The 19771-nt window shown below is 42.4% G+C and overlaps 2 protein-coding genes across 2 annotated transcripts in view; one reads left to right on the forward strand and one right to left on the reverse strand.

Annotated features, from left to right (window-relative positions):
• The window catches only part of LOC112455541, a 99965-nt gene that overhangs the window by 55355 nt on the left and 24839 nt on the right, over nucleotides 1–19771 (forward strand). The window lies entirely within an intron of this gene.
• On the reverse strand, nucleotides 10635–12772 carry LOC112455536. The gene is made up of 2 exons (XM_025017511.1): nucleotides 12439–12772; nucleotides 10635–12354 (listed from the first exon to the last, which is right to left on the reverse strand). The coding sequence occupies exon 2, from the start codon at nucleotides 12342–12344 to the stop codon at nucleotides 11586–11588; it is 759 nt and encodes a 252-aa protein (XP_024873279.1). The 5' UTR covers nucleotides 12345–12354; nucleotides 12439–12772; the 3' UTR covers nucleotides 10635–11585.

Raw genomic sequence — 19771 nt, forward strand, 5'->3', positions numbered from 1 at the left:
TATGAAAACAATTAAAAACAAATGAAAAAAAAATTCTGAAATTATTTTATACATTTCCTATGATTCAGAATACGAACACTGTATCGAGCAAAAATTATTTCTTAAATGGCCAAAGCATCCACAGGGTGCAGTGTAGATGAATTGTTCTGTACGTCGAGTGATATTTGCGTAAAAAAGAAGATCAAACGTTTTAACTTTACTTTTGTGAGATCAGTATTAATTTTAAATTTTTTCAGGATATCGATACTTCTTTGTTAATTCTAACGTGGACTTATTGACCTCGCTGATCACTTCTCTCGCGAAACTTCTCGCGATTCTCACATCCCACGCCAATGCGCTCGCGCTCGTTTGCACGCGCTTCGATCCGCGACTGCTCCCGCATACACACGGGACGAGTAATCGATAATAAGTTAATGGCCACGTTCGTGAAGCGTATACTGGCGAATGTCGGGGCTATCCAATCGTATACCGATGACAACTTCCGGTCGCCGTAACGACCGTCCGACACGCGATAGCGATCGCGGGGACTCGCGGCTCTCAGCGAGAGATCGGCCAGATTACCGGGACGAGCAGTCGGTTGCTCCTGGCGATGGCCGGATCTCGAAGCGGCTGACTGTACGTTGCAGCGTCAAGTTTTGTATATGTTACGCTGATTATAAGCTCGTGTGGAACAGATCCCGATCGGTTGCGTTTGCTTAACGACTTTGGCTCACTCTCTCATTCTTAAAAATAATATGATAAAAGCAAGTATTCGAATGAAAGGATGATTGAATATTGAAACTTCGTGATGATACTTTGCATGTCACACACAGGTGGGGAAATATATTTTTAAAGATACGAAATTATAATTTATAAGTTACTTTGTTAAAAATAACTCGCGTTTGTATCGTTTTTTTATTATATGCATACAGTTTGCAAAATATATTTGTTATAGGTTCAACGGGCATGTATCATGAATGCAGTATTAATTCTTCTTATACTGTCTCTGATACTTATCAGCTAGTATCAAAGTATCGTAAACATCTGAGCACATCTGGCGATCCACTTTCGGTCAGGTGGCTTCCTCGGCGGCTTCTTCTTGCTGTTCAAGATTACCAAAAGTGGTTATGCGCGAGCGCATCGCCCGCTGGAAAACAAGAAAGAAGAAGAAGAAGAAGAAGAAACAGAGGCCGGAACGCGCGAAGGCAAGAAGGAGAAAACGACCGGTGGAAGAGTGGAGGACGTTCCGTTATCGCTCACCTCCGCATAACCGTACCTCCGTAACGGAGGGCGCGATCCCAGATCACCTCGTGTCTCTTCACCGAGGAGGCCAGGTCATCTAGCCGTAACCAGTGCGATTCGAACGTCGTCTCTCCGCTTTTTTCGTCGCTGTCTGCCAATCCTCTTTGTCCCTCTTTCTTTCTTTCGCTTTCTCTCTCTCTCTCTCTCTCTCTCTCTTTCAACTTTTTGAGCCAAGTGAATCGATTAAGAGTTGCAGTAATAGCCAGACACGCATCTCGACCATGTGTATTTCCCACTCGGCACACCAAAGATAGAGAGAAGGGGGGAGGGAGAGAGAGAGAGAGAGAGAGAGAGAGCCACATTCACGATGATCACATTTTCCGGATCCCCGGAATGCCGCCGACCCATCATCTCTTTTGCGCAGGGCGCGATCCTTTCCTTTCGCGCGAACATCACTTCTGTGTACGGATTACGGTATACGTGTGATATTTCAATCGCCGGTTCTCTCGGATCGTCTTGATTCCGTTGGCCGTAGTTTCTTGCTGGAAACTTTGTAGGACGGGGGCGGGGGCTCGGAGCGATTCGAGTTACCAAACGAGAGAGAACATTTTACTTCCGTGTATCGTCCACTTAATGAGAATTCCTCCTGACTTGTAGCAATTTCGGCGTCTCCTAACTGTTTCGGTCGATGCCGAGCACCTTTGGCGTCGTGTTGATGCCGTGCACTTGATCCCAAGTAGATTCAGAGTAGATGCGCAGCACTGAATATACGGAATGTCAAAGGAATAGCTATGTCTTATCTCGTATGCTGCAAAATGTTCTCAGACTATTTTTTTAAAACAAAGAAGTTTTCATTTGTTACGAGACTCGAAGCAGCGAGAAATCTTTGTGAAAACTTTTGATGTCCCTTTCCCTCGCGCGGCGAACCCTCTCTTCCAGAATATATATTCTCTAAAAAACGCAAACGATGATCTCCCTTGGCAATCGATGTCGCACTTGAGACAGGCGCTATCGTTTCCGGCGGGTTGTCGTCGAATGTGGCGCGACACCCCCGCGATTGTCTTAATGTCCGCGTGTAACGGCTCTCCTCGTGACGTTCGTTTGGCTTCCGGGACAAGCGAGGGTCGCCGAAGACCCGGAAGTTCGTCCAACTCGGCGCATTAACCGGCCTCTCGTCTCTCCCCTTCTTCTCTCTCCTTTTCTGCACGACGAACGAAGGCGTTATGGCGCCTTTTAGGCCTTCGAGAATCCGACAGCCTCTAGCACCCGGAAGTGGACGAGAAAACGATCCATAATACCAGACCCCGGTACGCTCGTAACCCGAACGTTAAGGAATTTACCGCCGAAATTATTCTCAACCCGCAATTACGTCCCAGCGAGCCGCTTTTGGACTGTACACTTGATCTGCCTTTAAGTGTGTGTGTGTGTGTGTGTGTGTGTGTGTGTGTGTGTTTGCCAATCGTGTTTTAACCTTCCGAGACCCTGCGTATCATGCACGATTAGGCGAAGTAGCCGTTCTTCGAACCTGTTAAAGCACGGAATTTATATTTAATTTCGTTAAAAATGACCTCATTTAAATCCTTTTTAGACCCTTGGATCTTTGCGTTGCTTTTGGAGAAAAGCCATTTGAGAAATTAAGAATAAAGTAAGAAATAATCATAGATTCAAACAAGTAAAAAGTCATAATTTATAAAATAAATATCAATTTAGAGAGATGGAATACATTATTAAACTAGATGAGATATAAATTTTTATCTGAATATCATGCATCGCGATATAAAATTTTCAGTGTTTTCTCCATTTATTGGGAGCGATATTTTTTCAGTTTTAAAAAATTTAGGACATGAAAGCTCTTTATTACAGTGGCGAATGCTTAAGTTACTTAAATATATCCTTTTCGCTCGCGAATCTAGTCTCAAAAAGCGACATGCCTCTGACGGGTTTCTTTAAAGATACAGTAACAGTCTGAAGACTATTACGGTGCTTTATTTCTGAAATGGCGCGTATGGATTTTGTCAAATGACCTCCCGCAAACATGGACGTCTTTATCGGGCGTCCTCATCGAATCGAAGTTGATTATTTGATCGAAGGTTTTTCGAAAACGACTTATTTGCGTCCACTTAACGAATCCGTTCAATAAATAAATCAATAGCGATATACAATCACCATCGTTAAAAAGCAGTCGAATGCAGCTTCATCAGTTAAAATTTCAAGTGAAGAAATCTATCATTAAAGCGACATCGCCGTGATCGATAGTCCCACATGACGAATAAGATAATGAAGAATATACAGAACCTCTCAAACTTATCACTTCTTACTTATAAATTCTTTGATTGTAAGATTACAGCATTAGTCTTTATAAGTAATTTATGAATTCTTGCGAATTAAGTTTTGAAAATAGATATTTCGTTCGATCCGAAGTGTACTTTATTTTGCTAGAATTTCAGTTCGATAATTTTAGTTCGATTAATCTGTTATGAACTCTGGAAGAAGAGAGATGACATTCAATCAGATTTTTGCCGATAATTGTTTTTGCAGGACTGATTAACGAATCCCGTAGACGAAAAATAAAAGGATATATTTTATATATCCCATAAATATTGAATTTTTCAAAATCTCGAGTAATTATATAGCGCCCCGACGTTTCTCCTGGCATACAATCTAATCTATTTCAAAATTGATCGTAGAATCCGTGTACAAGAAAGCACACCGGTGACTTGCGGCAGCTTGCGTAAAAGCCAATTTGCGAACTCGTCCGCAAATTGATCTTGCGCGACCCGCGAGTCGGGAGGATCGAAGAAACCGCGAACGCTTCCGCGGCGGCCGATCCGAAAAAGTCGCGGTGTCGAAAGCCCCGAGGAATCGGATTGGCTCACCTACTGGGGATCCCGCCAATCGTCGTGGTTCCCGAAGACCTGGTCCCCATTGGGAAAAATCTTTAAGGTCGCAGGAACAGTTAGTCGATCCGGAAAACCGTTATATCTCCCAATACTACTTGGCAGCGGCGGCGGCGGCGGCGGCGTCGGCGAGCCTTCGTGCTTGCTTCGGGGAACTTTCCTCGCAGATGACCTTCGGCTCCCCGCGTGCGAACCAGTCGGCGACTAGGCGCAAAATTCCGCAACGCTACCACTCAAATTTCCTCGCGCACCTACATACGTGCCAAGAATATTCAACTAATACGACTCGCGACTATTCGATAAGCTCGAAAGGCCGAAAAGCAGCGGGTCCGTAAAATTCCCGGTTCAATCCCGGCGACAAGTGACACGACGGGCAGAAAAAATAAAACGAAACTTGATAAGAAACTTGAAGAGACTCGTTTCATTTAATTGTAAATGGCCGATCAGCAAGATATCTTCATCGACTCATTCAGAACATTGATTAAACGCTGAAACATTCTTATCTGAATTAATATATTTGGAAACCAATGAGCCGCGTTAATGCATGCCGAGTTAACGATATCATACATCTTCTCAGAAAAACAGGAAGCGGGTAATTGCCGCTTTTCGGCCATTAAGAGCCGCTCGCGGGCATCGGACCGGTCGTCTCGATAGTTAGGAAGTTGTCAGGAGTCATTGATCTCATTGATCTTATCGGGGGAAGGACGACGGGAAACGCGAATCGAGATTCGCGTCTGCGATTTCTTGATGCGTAATTAAGCGAAAGAGTGTGGATGTCGCGAGACGCGTGCATACTCTTGAAACGCTCTTGCTTCTTCTTTTTTTACGCAAGAGAAAATAAGCGCAGGAGAGAAGCTGAGAGAATCCGTCGACCTTACTCGACGCGACCTTCGAATTCCGCCAACGTCAGCATAGCGATATCCTCGATACTTTTTCCTCAATGTTTCTATTAGAGTATTGCGAAAGAGATACGATATTATATAAATCTCACGCAGAAAATTTCATTTTCACAGTTTTTCCGGTGTTCTCAGTGTTCTTAATGCCCGTTCGGTTTGCTGTGACATTGCTGTTTTTAGCAGAGATAAAAAATATCCCAACGCAACGATTATGTTGAATATTATGATTTATTAACAGTATAAAGAGAATAATTACATGACGTAAAGATGTAGATATCGAACAGAGTTTAATGTGTACCGGGGTACAAACAGATATAACAGGTTCTATATTTCTTCTTTATTTTATTATATTGACGATTACCGTCATTACCGACACGATTAGCTGGCATTCTCGTGTTAATTTCACGCTGTTCGAAATAACTTCGATAAATGCAATCAATATAAAATATTTTATTTTTATTTCGACTCGACATTCTTGGCATTACGCAATGTAATAACTAGCTTGAAAATATTTTTCTGTATATTATTTGGGTTTAGCGAACCCACGGCGGGTATCTGAACTCCATCCACAGTCCACAATCTGCAATCATATACACGCGTTTTTATGTATGACATTGCAGTAAATAATTGAATGTAGAAGCAAAAATAAATAGTATCTAATTCAAGAAGAAGAAAAATAAAATAAAGTACAGTGCTTGAAACTTATTATTCAATTTTATTGCCGTATAGAAATAGGTACATGTTAGACAAGCGCGATTTAAATTAAAATCACAGAAAGAAAGGTAAAATTACGTGACGATATCATCTGGCGCGTGCAGAAAATATGTCGAAGAAATTCGACTATGAGACGTTGTTGCGATATCATGGCTTGATTATTATGCTTCGCCCGACGTGAATTCTAGGCGTTAATCGGTTGCAAAATACCGATAGCCGTCTTAACGTGGCGCTATGTGCAACAATTCTTATCGCTTGTGCCCAGCTCTCTTTGCATTTTTTTTTGTATCGCCTTACACAACGCATAAATATTTCTTTCCTCATATATAGGTATCTCAATATAAATTGAAGACTCGCGTAACACTTTTTAGGTAGCTAGGCTTTGCGAGAATTTACGCTGTCAGTTACGAGTGTTCCTTCTTCGCTTCCATCAATCGTGTGAGTTGAATTAATCGCAAAGTTACCCTTACTTAATTTATTTAATTTAACTTTATTAGCGAAATTTTTATTTGATAACGACAAAATTTTATTTGATAATGTTTTCTAGGCTTCCCTCATTCCACACCTCAGATTTAACATAATTTACGTTTTTGCTCATAGAATCGTATTACCTGATTTCCCATTAGAGATACAAAGCGTCGAAATTTTTAGCTCTAGTCGAGTAAAGTAAAATTTCCTCCACTATCTAGTGAAATCCTTTGATAAGCTCTCTTAAAACCTATTAAAAACTTTCTGTAGTAAAAACTACGCGTGTAAAAATATTGAGAAATTACAGATAATTTTCATATAGATTAATTTCGTGCGACATAGAAAACTCGCGTTTTTTTAGCATTTTGTATTTATATAAATCAGATATAAATCAGTAATTTTCCTCCTTTGAATGTTTACAGACTTCGCTGCACGAGTTAAGGCCATTGCACGTAACAAAATTTTAGTCATAACTATAAGGTAAGAAAACTGACTAATCACTATACCTTATTTTTCGACCATAAGGAGAATATTCGACTGCGATTGGTCAATTTTCTTATAGCCTTACGATTACGACTAAAATTTTGTTACGTGCAATGGCCTTTAGGATACGTGGCGTAGTCCGAGCCAGTAAGTGACAAAGCGCGGCGAATTTCACTTGGCGCGCCGCAGTAGGCAGTAGATACGGACAGACGAGACGCGCGCAGAGACGCGGCAAGTAGATAGGGGCACCTAGGCACCTATGCGCGGCCAGTCAAAGTACCTGTTACCGCACGGCGCGGCGCGGCTTCGGGCGCCTCGGAGAAGGCGGTCTTCAGACTCCGGGCGTGGGAAGCTGCGTTGGCGTTACGTTACGTTACGACAATTGACTCTAACGCGCTAGACGCCGAGCCAATTAAGAGAGGAGGTCTCTCCTCTCGTCGATGACGCCACGCGGCAACGATCGAGAATGCCATGCCATGCCGGCTCGTCTCTCTCTCTCTCTCCCTCTCTTCCCTCTCTCTCTCTCTCTCTCTCTCTCTCTCTCTCTCTCTCTCTCGCGGATACACGAAGCGATCCCTTTCACTTTCCTCCGCGAGTCCGCACGCGAGAGCCGATAAGGCCTCGCTCGCTGTCCTTACTGGAAGAGATTTTCAACAGTTAACGGTATCAATAATACGCTAACTCTCAACGGGTTACTAGAGTTAGGAAGAGTTCCTCAAGCTTCCGGCTTTTGATCGCGTGAGCGTGGAAATTGCGAGTCTTCGCCGATTATACAGAATTAAAGGTTGAGGAGTATTTGTTGATTATTACATTTTTTTCTTACGATAATTATTCGGAAGTCTTCATCCTGTGTCTTTGCTAAGTTATCTCTTAGAAATAAAATGTATGCATCTCACTTTTGAGGAGGATGTAATTTATAACTTGACACGCAATAAAATAATTTTAATTCTTTTATGATTTGCGCGCGTTATTAACATAATACACGCACGTGTAAGTGGATACACGATGAATCAGAGGCAAATAACTTCTCACAGTCGGAAGGAAGTCGCGAACAAAGCGTCGTTTCGCGTACGCGGAGGCAAGGTAAGGGACAAGATAAAAATTCTACGTGCAAAAAAATGGAGAAAAAGTCCTCCCCGCAGGGGAATTCCAGCGAGTTCCTTCCTGGTAGCCGTCACCTCCCTCGGCCCTCGTTTCTTCCTGTAACGAGGAGAGGACGCGAGAGAGGAAGAGAACGGCGATGGAGAGGCAGAGGGAGGTGGCGGCGGCGGAGGAGGAGGAGGAGGAGGGCCGGGTTCGCCTCGTGGGCGACTCGTACGTTCCTAAACTGCATTCCAGCCTGCGTTGCCACGTCTCGTTTCACACACGTGGACACGCGTGCACACGCCGCACACACACACACGTTCACGCAACACACATGCACGCGTTACACACGTACATGCGACACACACACACACGCGCACGAAAGATCGCAACCAGGAGCGACTCTTTCGGGTGGGGGTGCATCGGAGCTCGACTCCTCGTAAATATTCCGGCCAATATATCCCTCCTTTCTTCTTTTCGCTCTCTTGTTCCGCGCCCTTCTCGCGCCTCGCTCCTCTTCCTCTCCTTCCGTTTATCGTCTTGTTCCTTCTCTTTTTCGCGTCGTCACGTCCGCGAAACTGCGCCACGAGTCGAGCCAATTTCGCGTCGTCGCGCGTCGTCGTCGCCCGGCACAAGTGAATTCTGGGACGCTTTTGAGCGGAAAAATTTGGAACGCGCGCGACAGAAATGTCTTCGCGGCCCGTCTACGAACGATCTTTCGAAAATCCTGTTGTCGTCGTCGACGTCGTGTCGTGCGAAAGTTACCACGCGATACGAAAACTTCATGGTACATTTACTTGTTTTATTTTTCGCTCGAAAAAAATATCCGGTGAATATCAAGTCAACGCGGCAAATCGTAATAAATAGAAAGTCTCGTCTTTGCATCTCTTGAAAGGAGATAAAGATCGTAAAAAACAGTTGTTTTCTTTCACGGAGAAGAGATGTGGATAATTTTTCTCCTATAATATAATTAGTGTTTTATAATTTACATTATTAGAGAGAAACAATAAAAATGAATGGATGATTTATTCACACTTTTGATATGGTATCAAAATTTCATTTTATTATCGTGACATTAATATAAAAAAATAAACAACATTTGGCGATGCCTTTCTTGTACTATATAGGGTGTTTCTTCAGTCGAAAACTCCAGGAAGTGATACCTTGGGCGATTTTAAAGAAAAAAGTTTTTATGAACAAGCAAAGTTATGGGCCTTCAAAGTTAAAAAAAAAAAAAAACTTTGAAGGTCCGTAACTCTGCAGAAAAGCATTTCCGGGTCCATGTTCATATAGGAACTTTTTTTTTTAAATTGTCCAAGGAATCACTTCCTGGAGTTTTCGACATCACTTAAGAAACACTCTGTATATTTTTTACATTGCTAACAAATAAACGAAAATAAGAGCACAAAAAAGGTAATTAATGTAATTATACACTGTATGCACACAATTAGTTTAGAGGAGAATAGTACATCTTGGTATTGCTAATTTTGATAGAGCAATTCATACAATCTCTGTGCATTTCAAAAAGCGTGTGTATATCTATTGAAATTGAATTGTCGCGTATACCTAATGCGCTCCGCCATCGCGGAAACATTTTGAAAGTCGATCGAATGGAATTTTAATCGCGCCGGTTTTGTCTAGTCGAGACGACGCTGAATTAGTCATATTTCCATAAGATTTGCATATGCGTTGCGCGCGGAGAGAAGGTGAGAAATAGGGAAAAAAGAAGAGATAAATCGATACCAAAAGGAAACAAAATAGACTCCACGGAATGGTGGTAAACAAAAGGATCTCTTTTTCTTCGCGAGTAAATCACGACACTCCATCTCGTATCTCGCAGATTCGCGGTATATTGAAAGCAAATATCTTTTCCGGTTAGACGTTTTCCCGCTTATTTACTCTTTTTCTTGCGCGTCTCGACGTATCGAATGTAAATGTTGTCCTTTGATAAAGATCAAGTTACCTTCTCGAAATTGTTGTGCGGTAGAAAATGATTTAATCTCTTCGATGTAACAAACAGACTTTTCTTCTAAAATATGAAAAATGTGTCAGAGAACTATAATGTTGTCCCGATTGATTCGCGCTACGAATACGTGAAAGTATTCGACGTACGTTCGTAAAGAACGTCGTTCTCAAGGATACTTCGGGACAGCAAATGCCTAATGATAATAATCGCAAACACATCCACATTCGCAGTGCGGATCTACTTTCAACGCGCACGTGACGATGACGAATCCCTTTACGCGAACTATTATCGGAGACTCACCGAGCGTGACAGGATTCGCAGAGACAAAGACTAAAGACGCACGTAGCATGCTCGGTAACACGACGAGGCGTTCGTTGCAGCGTTTCGGAAGGAAGGGCAAAGCGGACAGCTCGAAAATCCCTTTAAACGACGAAAGGACAGAGAGTCGATCGGTTAATTTCGGCCTGTATTCGATGACACTCTCCAAGGAGAGTGTGGAAACTGTGGCGGTTCCGGAGCAGTTTCGCGGTAAAGGGATTACGATGGACGGTCGGAGGTCAGAGCGAGTCGTTCGGTCATAGCAAAGCGTGCGCGTGTGTGCACAAGAGTGAGAGGGGGGAGGGAGGCCTCCCGATTTACGTAGAATAATTTTTTTTTAGATAGAAGCTGAAGAATTGTTCTTTAAGAAAAAAATGACGTCGATCTTGTATTATTAAAAAATAGTATTTTTTTACAATTGAAAAATGCGTATTTTCGATGTCAATAGATTCATGGAAAAAGGGAATAAAAATAACATAATTATGTGATAATTGTTTTAAATTGTGAATTTATAGAAAATTATTATATATTATAAATTATCATAAATAATTATTATATATTATATATTGTACAAAAGAACGGTGAAAATATAAAAGTTTGTATTTTTATGTTTTATGAATAATAACAATCCCAGCATATACATAAACGATGTTCCTCACATACGGATCTTTGACATTCATCATTTGCACAACAATATAGCGTTTTTTTCACGGGTTTTGTAGGGCAGAAAAAGCATATCTTTCTTTTCTCTAACTTATCAAGTCCATGTAACATATGATGCTCTTCGGACTTATTCAGTATAAGCGAGATACTACTTCTTATAGTTCTACTTAGACTGGTTATATTTAAGCGACGCTCCAAATGAGGTTTACATAACGAAATCGAAAGATGTTTTAAAAATTTTTGGCGGGATAAGCACTGATTTTCTGTAATCAAATTATATAGAATTGCCGCGTTGACACCACCTTGGTCCAGCATTCCATAAAAAACACGCATTGGCCATCTAGCTGTCTGTCTAGCTGTTGTGTATAAAGAAACCATTTTATTAAATGTGTCAACTCCGTCTTTAGTTTCATTATAAAACTCAATAATTTCTGGCTTTTTTGAAATATCAAACTGTACGTTCTTTATGCAGAGTTGACACAGCAAGAACTATTTTATTCCTTTTCGGATAAAAAGAAAGAAGTGTTATATTTTTGCTATTATCATAGCCATAACGCGCAAGTCCAATGGATGCGCAGGTAGTAAACGTAGCAGGAATCTCCCGGTTATTTTTTCTGATTGTGCCGATAGCATGTAAACCATACTGGTTACGCAATTTATCACAAATTCTTATTGTTGTGAACCAATTATCAAAAGTTACTGTGCGATTTGAATTATATATCGGTTCTGTTAGTGTACGCACGTAATATTCTGGCACAGATTCGTCTATATATGTGTGTTTACTTTGCCGATATACGGTATAGCATTAAACATATAATAAGTTTTCGCGTCGTTCATGGAAATAATTTTTATGCCGAAACGTGATTTTATATATACTCAACCAGAAAAATTACCATTAAAACCTAAGAGCTGTTTATCTATTGTCAGATTATTAGACGGAATATAGTTTTCACGACAACGTTTGATAAATAAATCCCATATTTCTCGAATCGGAGCAAATATATCCGACGCTTCTCTCGCTTCTCTCGTTTGTTTATCATCAAATCGTAATACACTTGACAAGACCTCGAAACGCGGACGACTCATAACAGAGACATAGAAAGGTACGCCAAATTCCGATGACCACATTTCTGCAACCGATTGTTTTGACTGGCCAGTAGCACCCGCGTAGTACAATAATCCTATATACGCTTTTATTTCTAATACATCTGTTTCCTTACGAGATGCCGGAGTTTCTCCTTCGTCAGAGTCACGGAAATTCATCGCAATTTTTTCATTTGTAACGATAATAGACAATAATTCATCCGTGAATAATTCGCTCCACGCATCGAGAGGACTGCTAATATGTAATACATTTGCTGCCGGTGAAGGAACATGCATTTGTGGAGACTCGAGACTTACTTCTGATGCATTTCGAGACCACTTGTAACCATTTCTACCTCGAATAAAAGTTCTTCTTCCCCTCGCCGATTCTTCCGAAAGCGTGTCATCTTCGAGTTCCTCATCTTCGTTCTCAAAACCGTTCCCATCTTCTTCAGTGTCTATGTACTCATAAAATGATTCGCCCTCGAAATAATCGCCTTCCTCACGGTCACGAAGTGCATGAGTCAGGTCATCGGCACTCCGTACAGCCATTATTCTAACTCTAAAATTTTCAAACACAAGACTATAGTGAAAAACTCATTATTTTGACAAATAATTGTCTTACATATTTAATTTTAACACTTACCTAACTTCTTTTGATGTTATTTTTCTTAAAGAACCACAAAAAATAATTTTTTGCACGGAAAAACAAAGTTTTGAGACCCTGCGTTTGGCACACGTAGCCTCTGTGCATGGGTCACTCGTGTCCGTTCGAAATTTGTAATCTCCAGTACTACAGACGGTGCCACCTCTACTGAGTTTCAAGATTAAATTGTACTGTAGGACTGTGTCTCGCTGTGACCGTTTATTGACTATTTATAAGTTCCAGTCTTTCCCCTACTGAGGGTCATCCCTACCCAATCATTCGTTTGAACAAATTTCTAACCGATATCGTTATACATCAATTATCGCCCGCTTTTACGATTGTCTTACATTAGTCTTATACAATGATCATATACCTATAATATCATATATAAGTACGGAAATTTTGCATTTTATATATAACGCTACATGAAATTATATAATATAGGGTTATATACACTTCCATATGAATCTTATATGTATCCATACATGAGTGCAAGTGCCGCCTAGTAAGTATAAGGAGCCGTCTCGCCAACGCCGCACGCCTATTGGTCGAATTTTCGTTACACTTTTCGTTTCCCAAAATTCGTATCGCTTTTCCGTGATGCAAAATCAAACTTACTACCGTGCCAAAAGAAGGAGCCGTCTCGCCAATGCCGTACGTCTATTGGTCAAATTTTCTTTACACTTTTTGTGTCGCAAAATTAGTGTCGCGAAATTCGTGATTTTGTATCGCGAATCGAATTCACTACCGTGCCTAAAGAAGTTTTACTTCAAAAGTTTTACTTCAAAAAGTATTATCGGAGATTGCTCTTTTACTCTATTCCTATTCCATCATTTCCGGATGTCGCACCTCTGATGCTACACCTCTCATGTCTCCTTACAGTGCCAGACTAGAGTCAAGCTCAACAGGGTCTTCTTTCCCCGCTAATTTTTCCAAGCCCGTTCCCTTGGCAGTGGTTTCGCTAGATAGTAGATAGGGACAGTGGGAATCTCGTTAATCCATTCATGCGCGTCACTAATTAGATGACGAGGCATTTGGCTACCTTAAGAGAGTCATAGTTACTCCCGCCGTTTACCCGCGCTTGCTTGAATTTCTTCACGTTGACATTCAGAGCACTGGGCAGAAATCACATTGATCAGAATCAACCCTTTGCCGTTCGGACACATGTAAAGTGGAGAACGAGTCCTAGAACTCGACGTTTCTCCTCTTCAACCTCTCGGTATCTCTATCTCTTTTTTTTCCTTCTGTTCACGTGCTTTTCGTAGCTCCGGTAAGATCATTCCGAATCTTACATGAGGAGCAAGAGAAGCTGACAACGTGGCAGGAGAGGGAGAAAGGCAATTTTACGCCGGAGAGCTCGTTACACATGAGCTGGCCTCCGGGATAAAATTATGCCGGAAGAAGTCGGAATCCACCTTTTTCTCCTTTGTCTCTTATGACCACGGACACAAGCGCGCCGACGCGACGATTGAGTACGTTTTGTTGCGCGAGCTTCGGAAACAAACGCGAAAACGTCAGCCTCGAAAAGCCTTCTCTGTCCTTCCTCTTCCGCGAAGAGCCAAGCGCGGATGAGCTGGTTTTGATTAGAGCGCCGAGACACATGTTGCCGCGAATCGCTCGCGCGCTTTTAAACGAGAATTATCATCCAAGTGGCAAATCGCACTGTCAAAAGTCTTTTATTTCGCATACGGCGATACGGTATAAAATTAGAGAAGTCTCTGCGCATAAATCAAATCGCCGTTGGCGCTCGACACGTGTTGAAGAGCCTCGACTGCGCTTTGATCTACCAATTAGTCTCATCTATTTCCGTTCGTATTCGCGCTATCTTGCCAAAACAGCGATGCTCCTGGAGTCTACGAAATATATAGTGCCTATCTACGATAGAGGTCGAAACACATGCTGTATACTACTAATTATCACTAATTGTAAGTTAGCTTTTATTATCGATCAGGCAACTAATTATTAATATCAGACATTGCAATTTATTATTAATATTTATCGCATTGCAGCAAAGAGTTATTGGTATTATCATTGTATATAACACCGTAAGCAAATGTTTGACAAGATTGCATCTCTGTTTAATGTAATATACCTATACTAATACTAAAATCGCGTCTCTTCATCATATGTTTTTCATCACGTTCTTCGCGTTGCGTTTTATGTTACATCCGCGTGATTGAGGCTTAAAGTTCGTCCGACTGATAGTTTTACCAGTGCTCCCATCTATCTGCAAGACTGACGACTGGTTTCTGAATCACAATAGAGCATAAAATAATTGTAAATGATATTATGCGTTGAGTACACGTTAACGAAGCGTTCGTGGCCTATCTATTTTCGGATGACACTCACGATCAGACATGCGTGCGATAACGATTTGTAATAGTTTCAGTTTTGAAGTCTGAATTATTAAACAAAGCGTTCCCTTAATATTATTTATGAAATGGTAAATGAAAAACAGGTCATTAATTTTTCATAATTTTTTACTGATTCAGGTAAATGCGCATAGCTCGTTAAAATCAGAGATCTTTTGAAAAAATTGACAATAAAATTATTATTTAATTACGTGATAATTGCAACAATAGCGAGGGAAACAGTATCCAGATAGCGCAATTAAATATCAGGATAATATCCGCTCGTAGCGTGCAGATGGATAGATATTAATAATAAGTTTATTGAAATCAGCGGGGAATCCGTGAGAGATTCATGAATAAATTCCATAAGATTCTCCCCTTGCTAAACAACCCGCAGCAACAATAGCGACAGTAACAATGTGCGAAAATAGCGTCGATTAGCGTTCGAGATAAAGGCCGATGCCTCTCACGTGGCCACTGCGCCAAGATCTACGATGCTCATGCCGTGCTTCCGCGTTCGCTAATCGGCGGATCTAACCGATCGATCGCACGATCCGGGATGACGCACATCCGCGTAATGCGCCCGCAAAGATCGATGCGTCAACGTTCTCGGTAAAACGGCGAGGTTTGTGTCGCAGATATTTGTCACGATCGCGGACATTTGTCACGACGAGCTCACCACCAGGCGCGGGCGCGGCGCCGCGATTTTCCTCGGCGGTTTTCCGACGAGGTACGAGTCGCGTTATGATCTCACCGTAGTACTTTCTTAATACGCAATTTCGCATCGGATTCTTCCTCGTTCTCGCGGCAAGACTAATCGCCCACATCTCGCGCGCACGATTCCGCGATCATGTCGGAGTTTTGCGACATGAGAGTACGTGTTTAACATTAATGTTTATTTGCAGGGTTCAGCTTAAGGCTGCGTGTCCACGATGCTAGAACTTGGTTCAAGTTCTCAGACCGAGAGAAAGTTACCGAAACTTGGATCGTGCGGACACACGAGTTTTGCATCCAAGTTTAGTGTGTCCACGTGTGTCTACTTGCGGGGACACTTGCAATGTCAGGGACGCTAGTGTGATAACAAAAAGTTAATAATAATATTAGCGAAGCACACTTTGTAGCATGTTGCAAGAATAAAATAGGAATATGAGAAGTTCACACGTAGTTTCTTATTATAAAATTAAGCATACAATGTTATAGATTATGTATGTACATTATATATCTTTTTATTCTATTTTAGATTGTTCAAAAATAATGTAGTCACAATTAATAATGTCTCAACAAAAACTGTATGATTAATTATTTTGATTTCAACCCCATTCATTGTCAAATTCGTATCGAATAAATCAGCACATTTTGTTTGTCGTTTTTCTGTAAATGCATTATTTTATTATATAGCTCCCTAAGTAGAGAAACGAGTAGCAATAGCGGTGCAGCCCTTAGGATGTCAAACCGCGACGTGCGTGGCGCGGGTGGTTTGTCGTCGGTGGTTTCGGGATGGAGCACCGCAAGTAGAGTGCATGCGGCCGCGTCGGCCGTCGGTCCTCCGACGCTGTCGCGGCGCGGCGGCCAGTAGCGATCGCACGTAGTGCTGGAGTGCCGCCGTGCCGCGACCGTTTATTTTGGATCTCCCGCGAGTTCGATGACCGACGACCGACCGCCGCGAGCGGCGACGACCGCGAAGGAGGAAAGGCGCTGCGCCCAAGCGTGCCATGTGCACGCGCGTTCGCCCGTGTACAAGCCTGCGTGCAAGCGCGACGACTGGCATTCGTAATTGTCGTCCGGCCGTCCCGTCTGCGCGGGCATCTCCGGCCGTGCCCGAGCGCGAAGAAATTTCGCGCGAGCCGGAGCGAGAGCGGCAAACCGAGCCGGGAACCCGGCGAATTGCGACGGCGGCAATTTCACGAATGGCATCACGATTACGAAATCCCGCAGAGACATACGTCTCGCGATTTTCGAGGAAAACATTGGCCGAGAAGGCGGCTTTATATCACAGATATTTTGCGTGATTTTTACCAACTGATCACTGAGGGAAATTTAAGTGACAACAAAATTTGATTTGCTGCGAGAGCAAACTTTTTGCTATTGCCAACAAAAGGTTTGCTACTATTGTTAAATTAATTAGCTCTCGCAGCAAACCAAGTGTTTGCTGTCACTATACTGACAAATGATTTGCTAATACAGCAAAAATTTCTCTCAGTGATTTAACAGTTCGCGAGATGTTTCTTTTTACAGCGATTGCAAATTCATAAATTTTTATTGTAAAATTTCATAAACATTATAATTATAATAGAATCTTTTTCGTGTTTGAGATATACTTTTTACAATAGTTTATATTACATTTCCGAATATTTTTTTATTTAATACTTATTGTTAGTAACCTAAAACGCGTTTGCACGTGGCATTTCGTTTCCAATCCGGATCGGGGTGCGTTTTGAGAGAAGACACAGCCGGGGTCAACGGGGGGGTCCAACATTTTCAGTGAAATCTCGAAACGGGATCTCGAGACGTAGCACCAGCTCGCTTCAGAGAGAGAGACGGTAATCGTCACCGATGATTTGAATGACCATGTAATTCGACGCCGCGACACAACAGGCGGGCGTTTGTTCAGGTTCGTCCGAGGAGGAATCCCGCAGCTGCAACTGCGAAATTCAAGAACAGGCGACAGCGACACCGCCGACGTCGTCGTCGCCGAGAGAAGGGAAAGGGGATTGCAGCGGGTGGTGATGCCGATGACGGCGAGAGGGGCCTGACGAGTCTCTCGGAGACAGGGATAGACGGGAGGGGAGGGATTTTCAGGGGGCACGCGCACTTGTGACCAACCCAACCGTTGGAAGCCGTTGGGTGAAAGAACAAGACGAGGAGAAAGAGCAGATGCCTCTGTTATTACAGGTTTCGTCTTTCGTAACGCTACACCTCCGCTCGCGAGAGGTTCTCTATGAACCTTTAGGTAACCCCTCTCCTTCCTCCCCCCCGTATATCTTTCGCAGCGCGCCATTTCGATTCCTTTCTGCTGAATTGACCTAGTGCCGGGTAAATTGAAAAAAAAGTGGAAGATATCCTTTTCACCGCCGCTCAAACATCGATCCCCCATATTTTATTTCCTTCCGACAGTTGTGATATCCTTTTCTTCATTATCTCTACTCCGCGTCTCTTTATACATTATTAGTTTTACTATTTTTAGTTAGTTCTGTTCTTAGAACATCTTCTAACAAATTATCTCTATTAGCGAAGTCATTTGAAGCGTCTTTGTGAGTTAATAAAATTGAATTAAAAAATGAACAATTTAATGAACACTAATAAAAAACGAAGTCGTTCGGTCTTGATTAGAGCTCCCTTGAGGCGGAAATTTACGTATTACATGACTCTCGTTTTACTCATACAGCGATCAGCATATCGGATCTCCAATCAGCCTCGATGTACCAGTACCTGTTAATCGATCTATCAGGCCGAGTTGCGTCTTTCCACGTCGTGACAGTTCCGGTGGCGTTACAAGATCTACGCAGCCGCCGCCGCTAGATTGACCAGTTTTTCGTTTAATCTCCGATTCGTAGGCATAGCGGCGCTCGAGAAATATCGTGATGCTGAGACGTCGATAAGTCGGATGGAAAGGGCATAAAGCGGGAAAGGGAAGCGGAATCTCGGTAGGGCGGCAAAGGCACCGGGGGATTTCGAGCAGGCATTCAATATTTCGATCGATGGAGACGGCCTTTGATCTTACGGTACACCGGCCGCCCTATGTCTGCCCACTTCTTCCCAGGTGCTCGGTGCATCTTCATCCTCATTCAAGATGGCAGTTCCTTTTTTTCTGCCCAATCCCCCGCGTCACCCAACCGTCCCGCCTCCCGTCGATATCTCGGAAGATCTACGTGGCTGGAAGGTATGAGGGAGCGATCTATGTCGAAGAACCGATTCCTACGGCTTAATGCCTTTCACGGCAGCTCTCTTTGCCGAGGGTGTCGTTTTTCGAGGAGAAACATTGGGGAGTATCCGAGAGAAGATTTCATAGTCGCCATAAGGAATTAAGAGGGATTCAAATATCAATATTCTAATGTTTATTAGATTACGTGTATTTCTTTCTCAGTAGACACATAGGGATTTCTATGATAAATTTAATCCGTGTAATGACACAAGCAACATTGAATAATAAAAAAAAGAGATTGATATTTCTTGCTTATAATTTTATATATTATTATATAAACAAAAGTGACGTTTAGAAGCTTTATTTAATGCATTCTTATTAACGAAAAGTTCTTTTCGAATTTATCAAGGAATTCGTGTCCTTTGTGAAACGCCATCTTTTCCACACGGGCGCATTTTCCCTAATAATTTTCGTAACAGTCGGCCCGCGTCTTCTCGATTATGTCGGGGGTGAGACACGTTCAAAAATTCTCCAATGTCGAGAGAAATTCGGGAACGTGACTCGATGAATCGTGATTAATATACCCAGCGTGTCCTACGGGTCCTTTAAATCGGGCGTTAGCCGGCTTCCTCGAGCGTGTATCGTCGAGCCTGAAAGGATTATAAATAATTTCTGGTTGCGGGATATAAAAGACCTAGGCGTGCGAGGGAGGTGGCGTGGAGGAAGAGAGGACGGTAACGGGAAGAGGAGCAAAGGATACGCGCCGAAATTAGGTCCAAGGTATCCCGACACGCCCACAAGATCTCCGCGGTACGATCCTGTGTTGGGATAAGGTGGATTACCGTCTCTGGAATCTCGCCTCAGATGCAGGTGTCCTGGGCTCGGAACCATCGCCGAGTGCGGGATGTTTCGACACGCCGCCGATCGTTCTTTTAGCATATTATGCGCATGACTGAAGAGTATTTTCATTTGCCGAATATCTATAATGCACTGAGAGAAAAATATATGGTATTTAGAACTATAATGACATAGTAAAATAATTATAGTTAGAATTATCATATTTATAGTAAATGTTACCATAATGTTGGTTATAATAACAATATAGACATAGTATAACTAA

This window comes from Temnothorax curvispinosus, unplaced genomic scaffold, assembly GCF_003070985.1.
Source record: "Temnothorax curvispinosus isolate PA1 unplaced genomic scaffold, ASM307098v1 QBEX01006162.1, whole genome shotgun sequence".
Lineage (NCBI taxonomy): Eukaryota > Metazoa > Arthropoda > Insecta > Hymenoptera > Formicidae > Temnothorax > Temnothorax curvispinosus.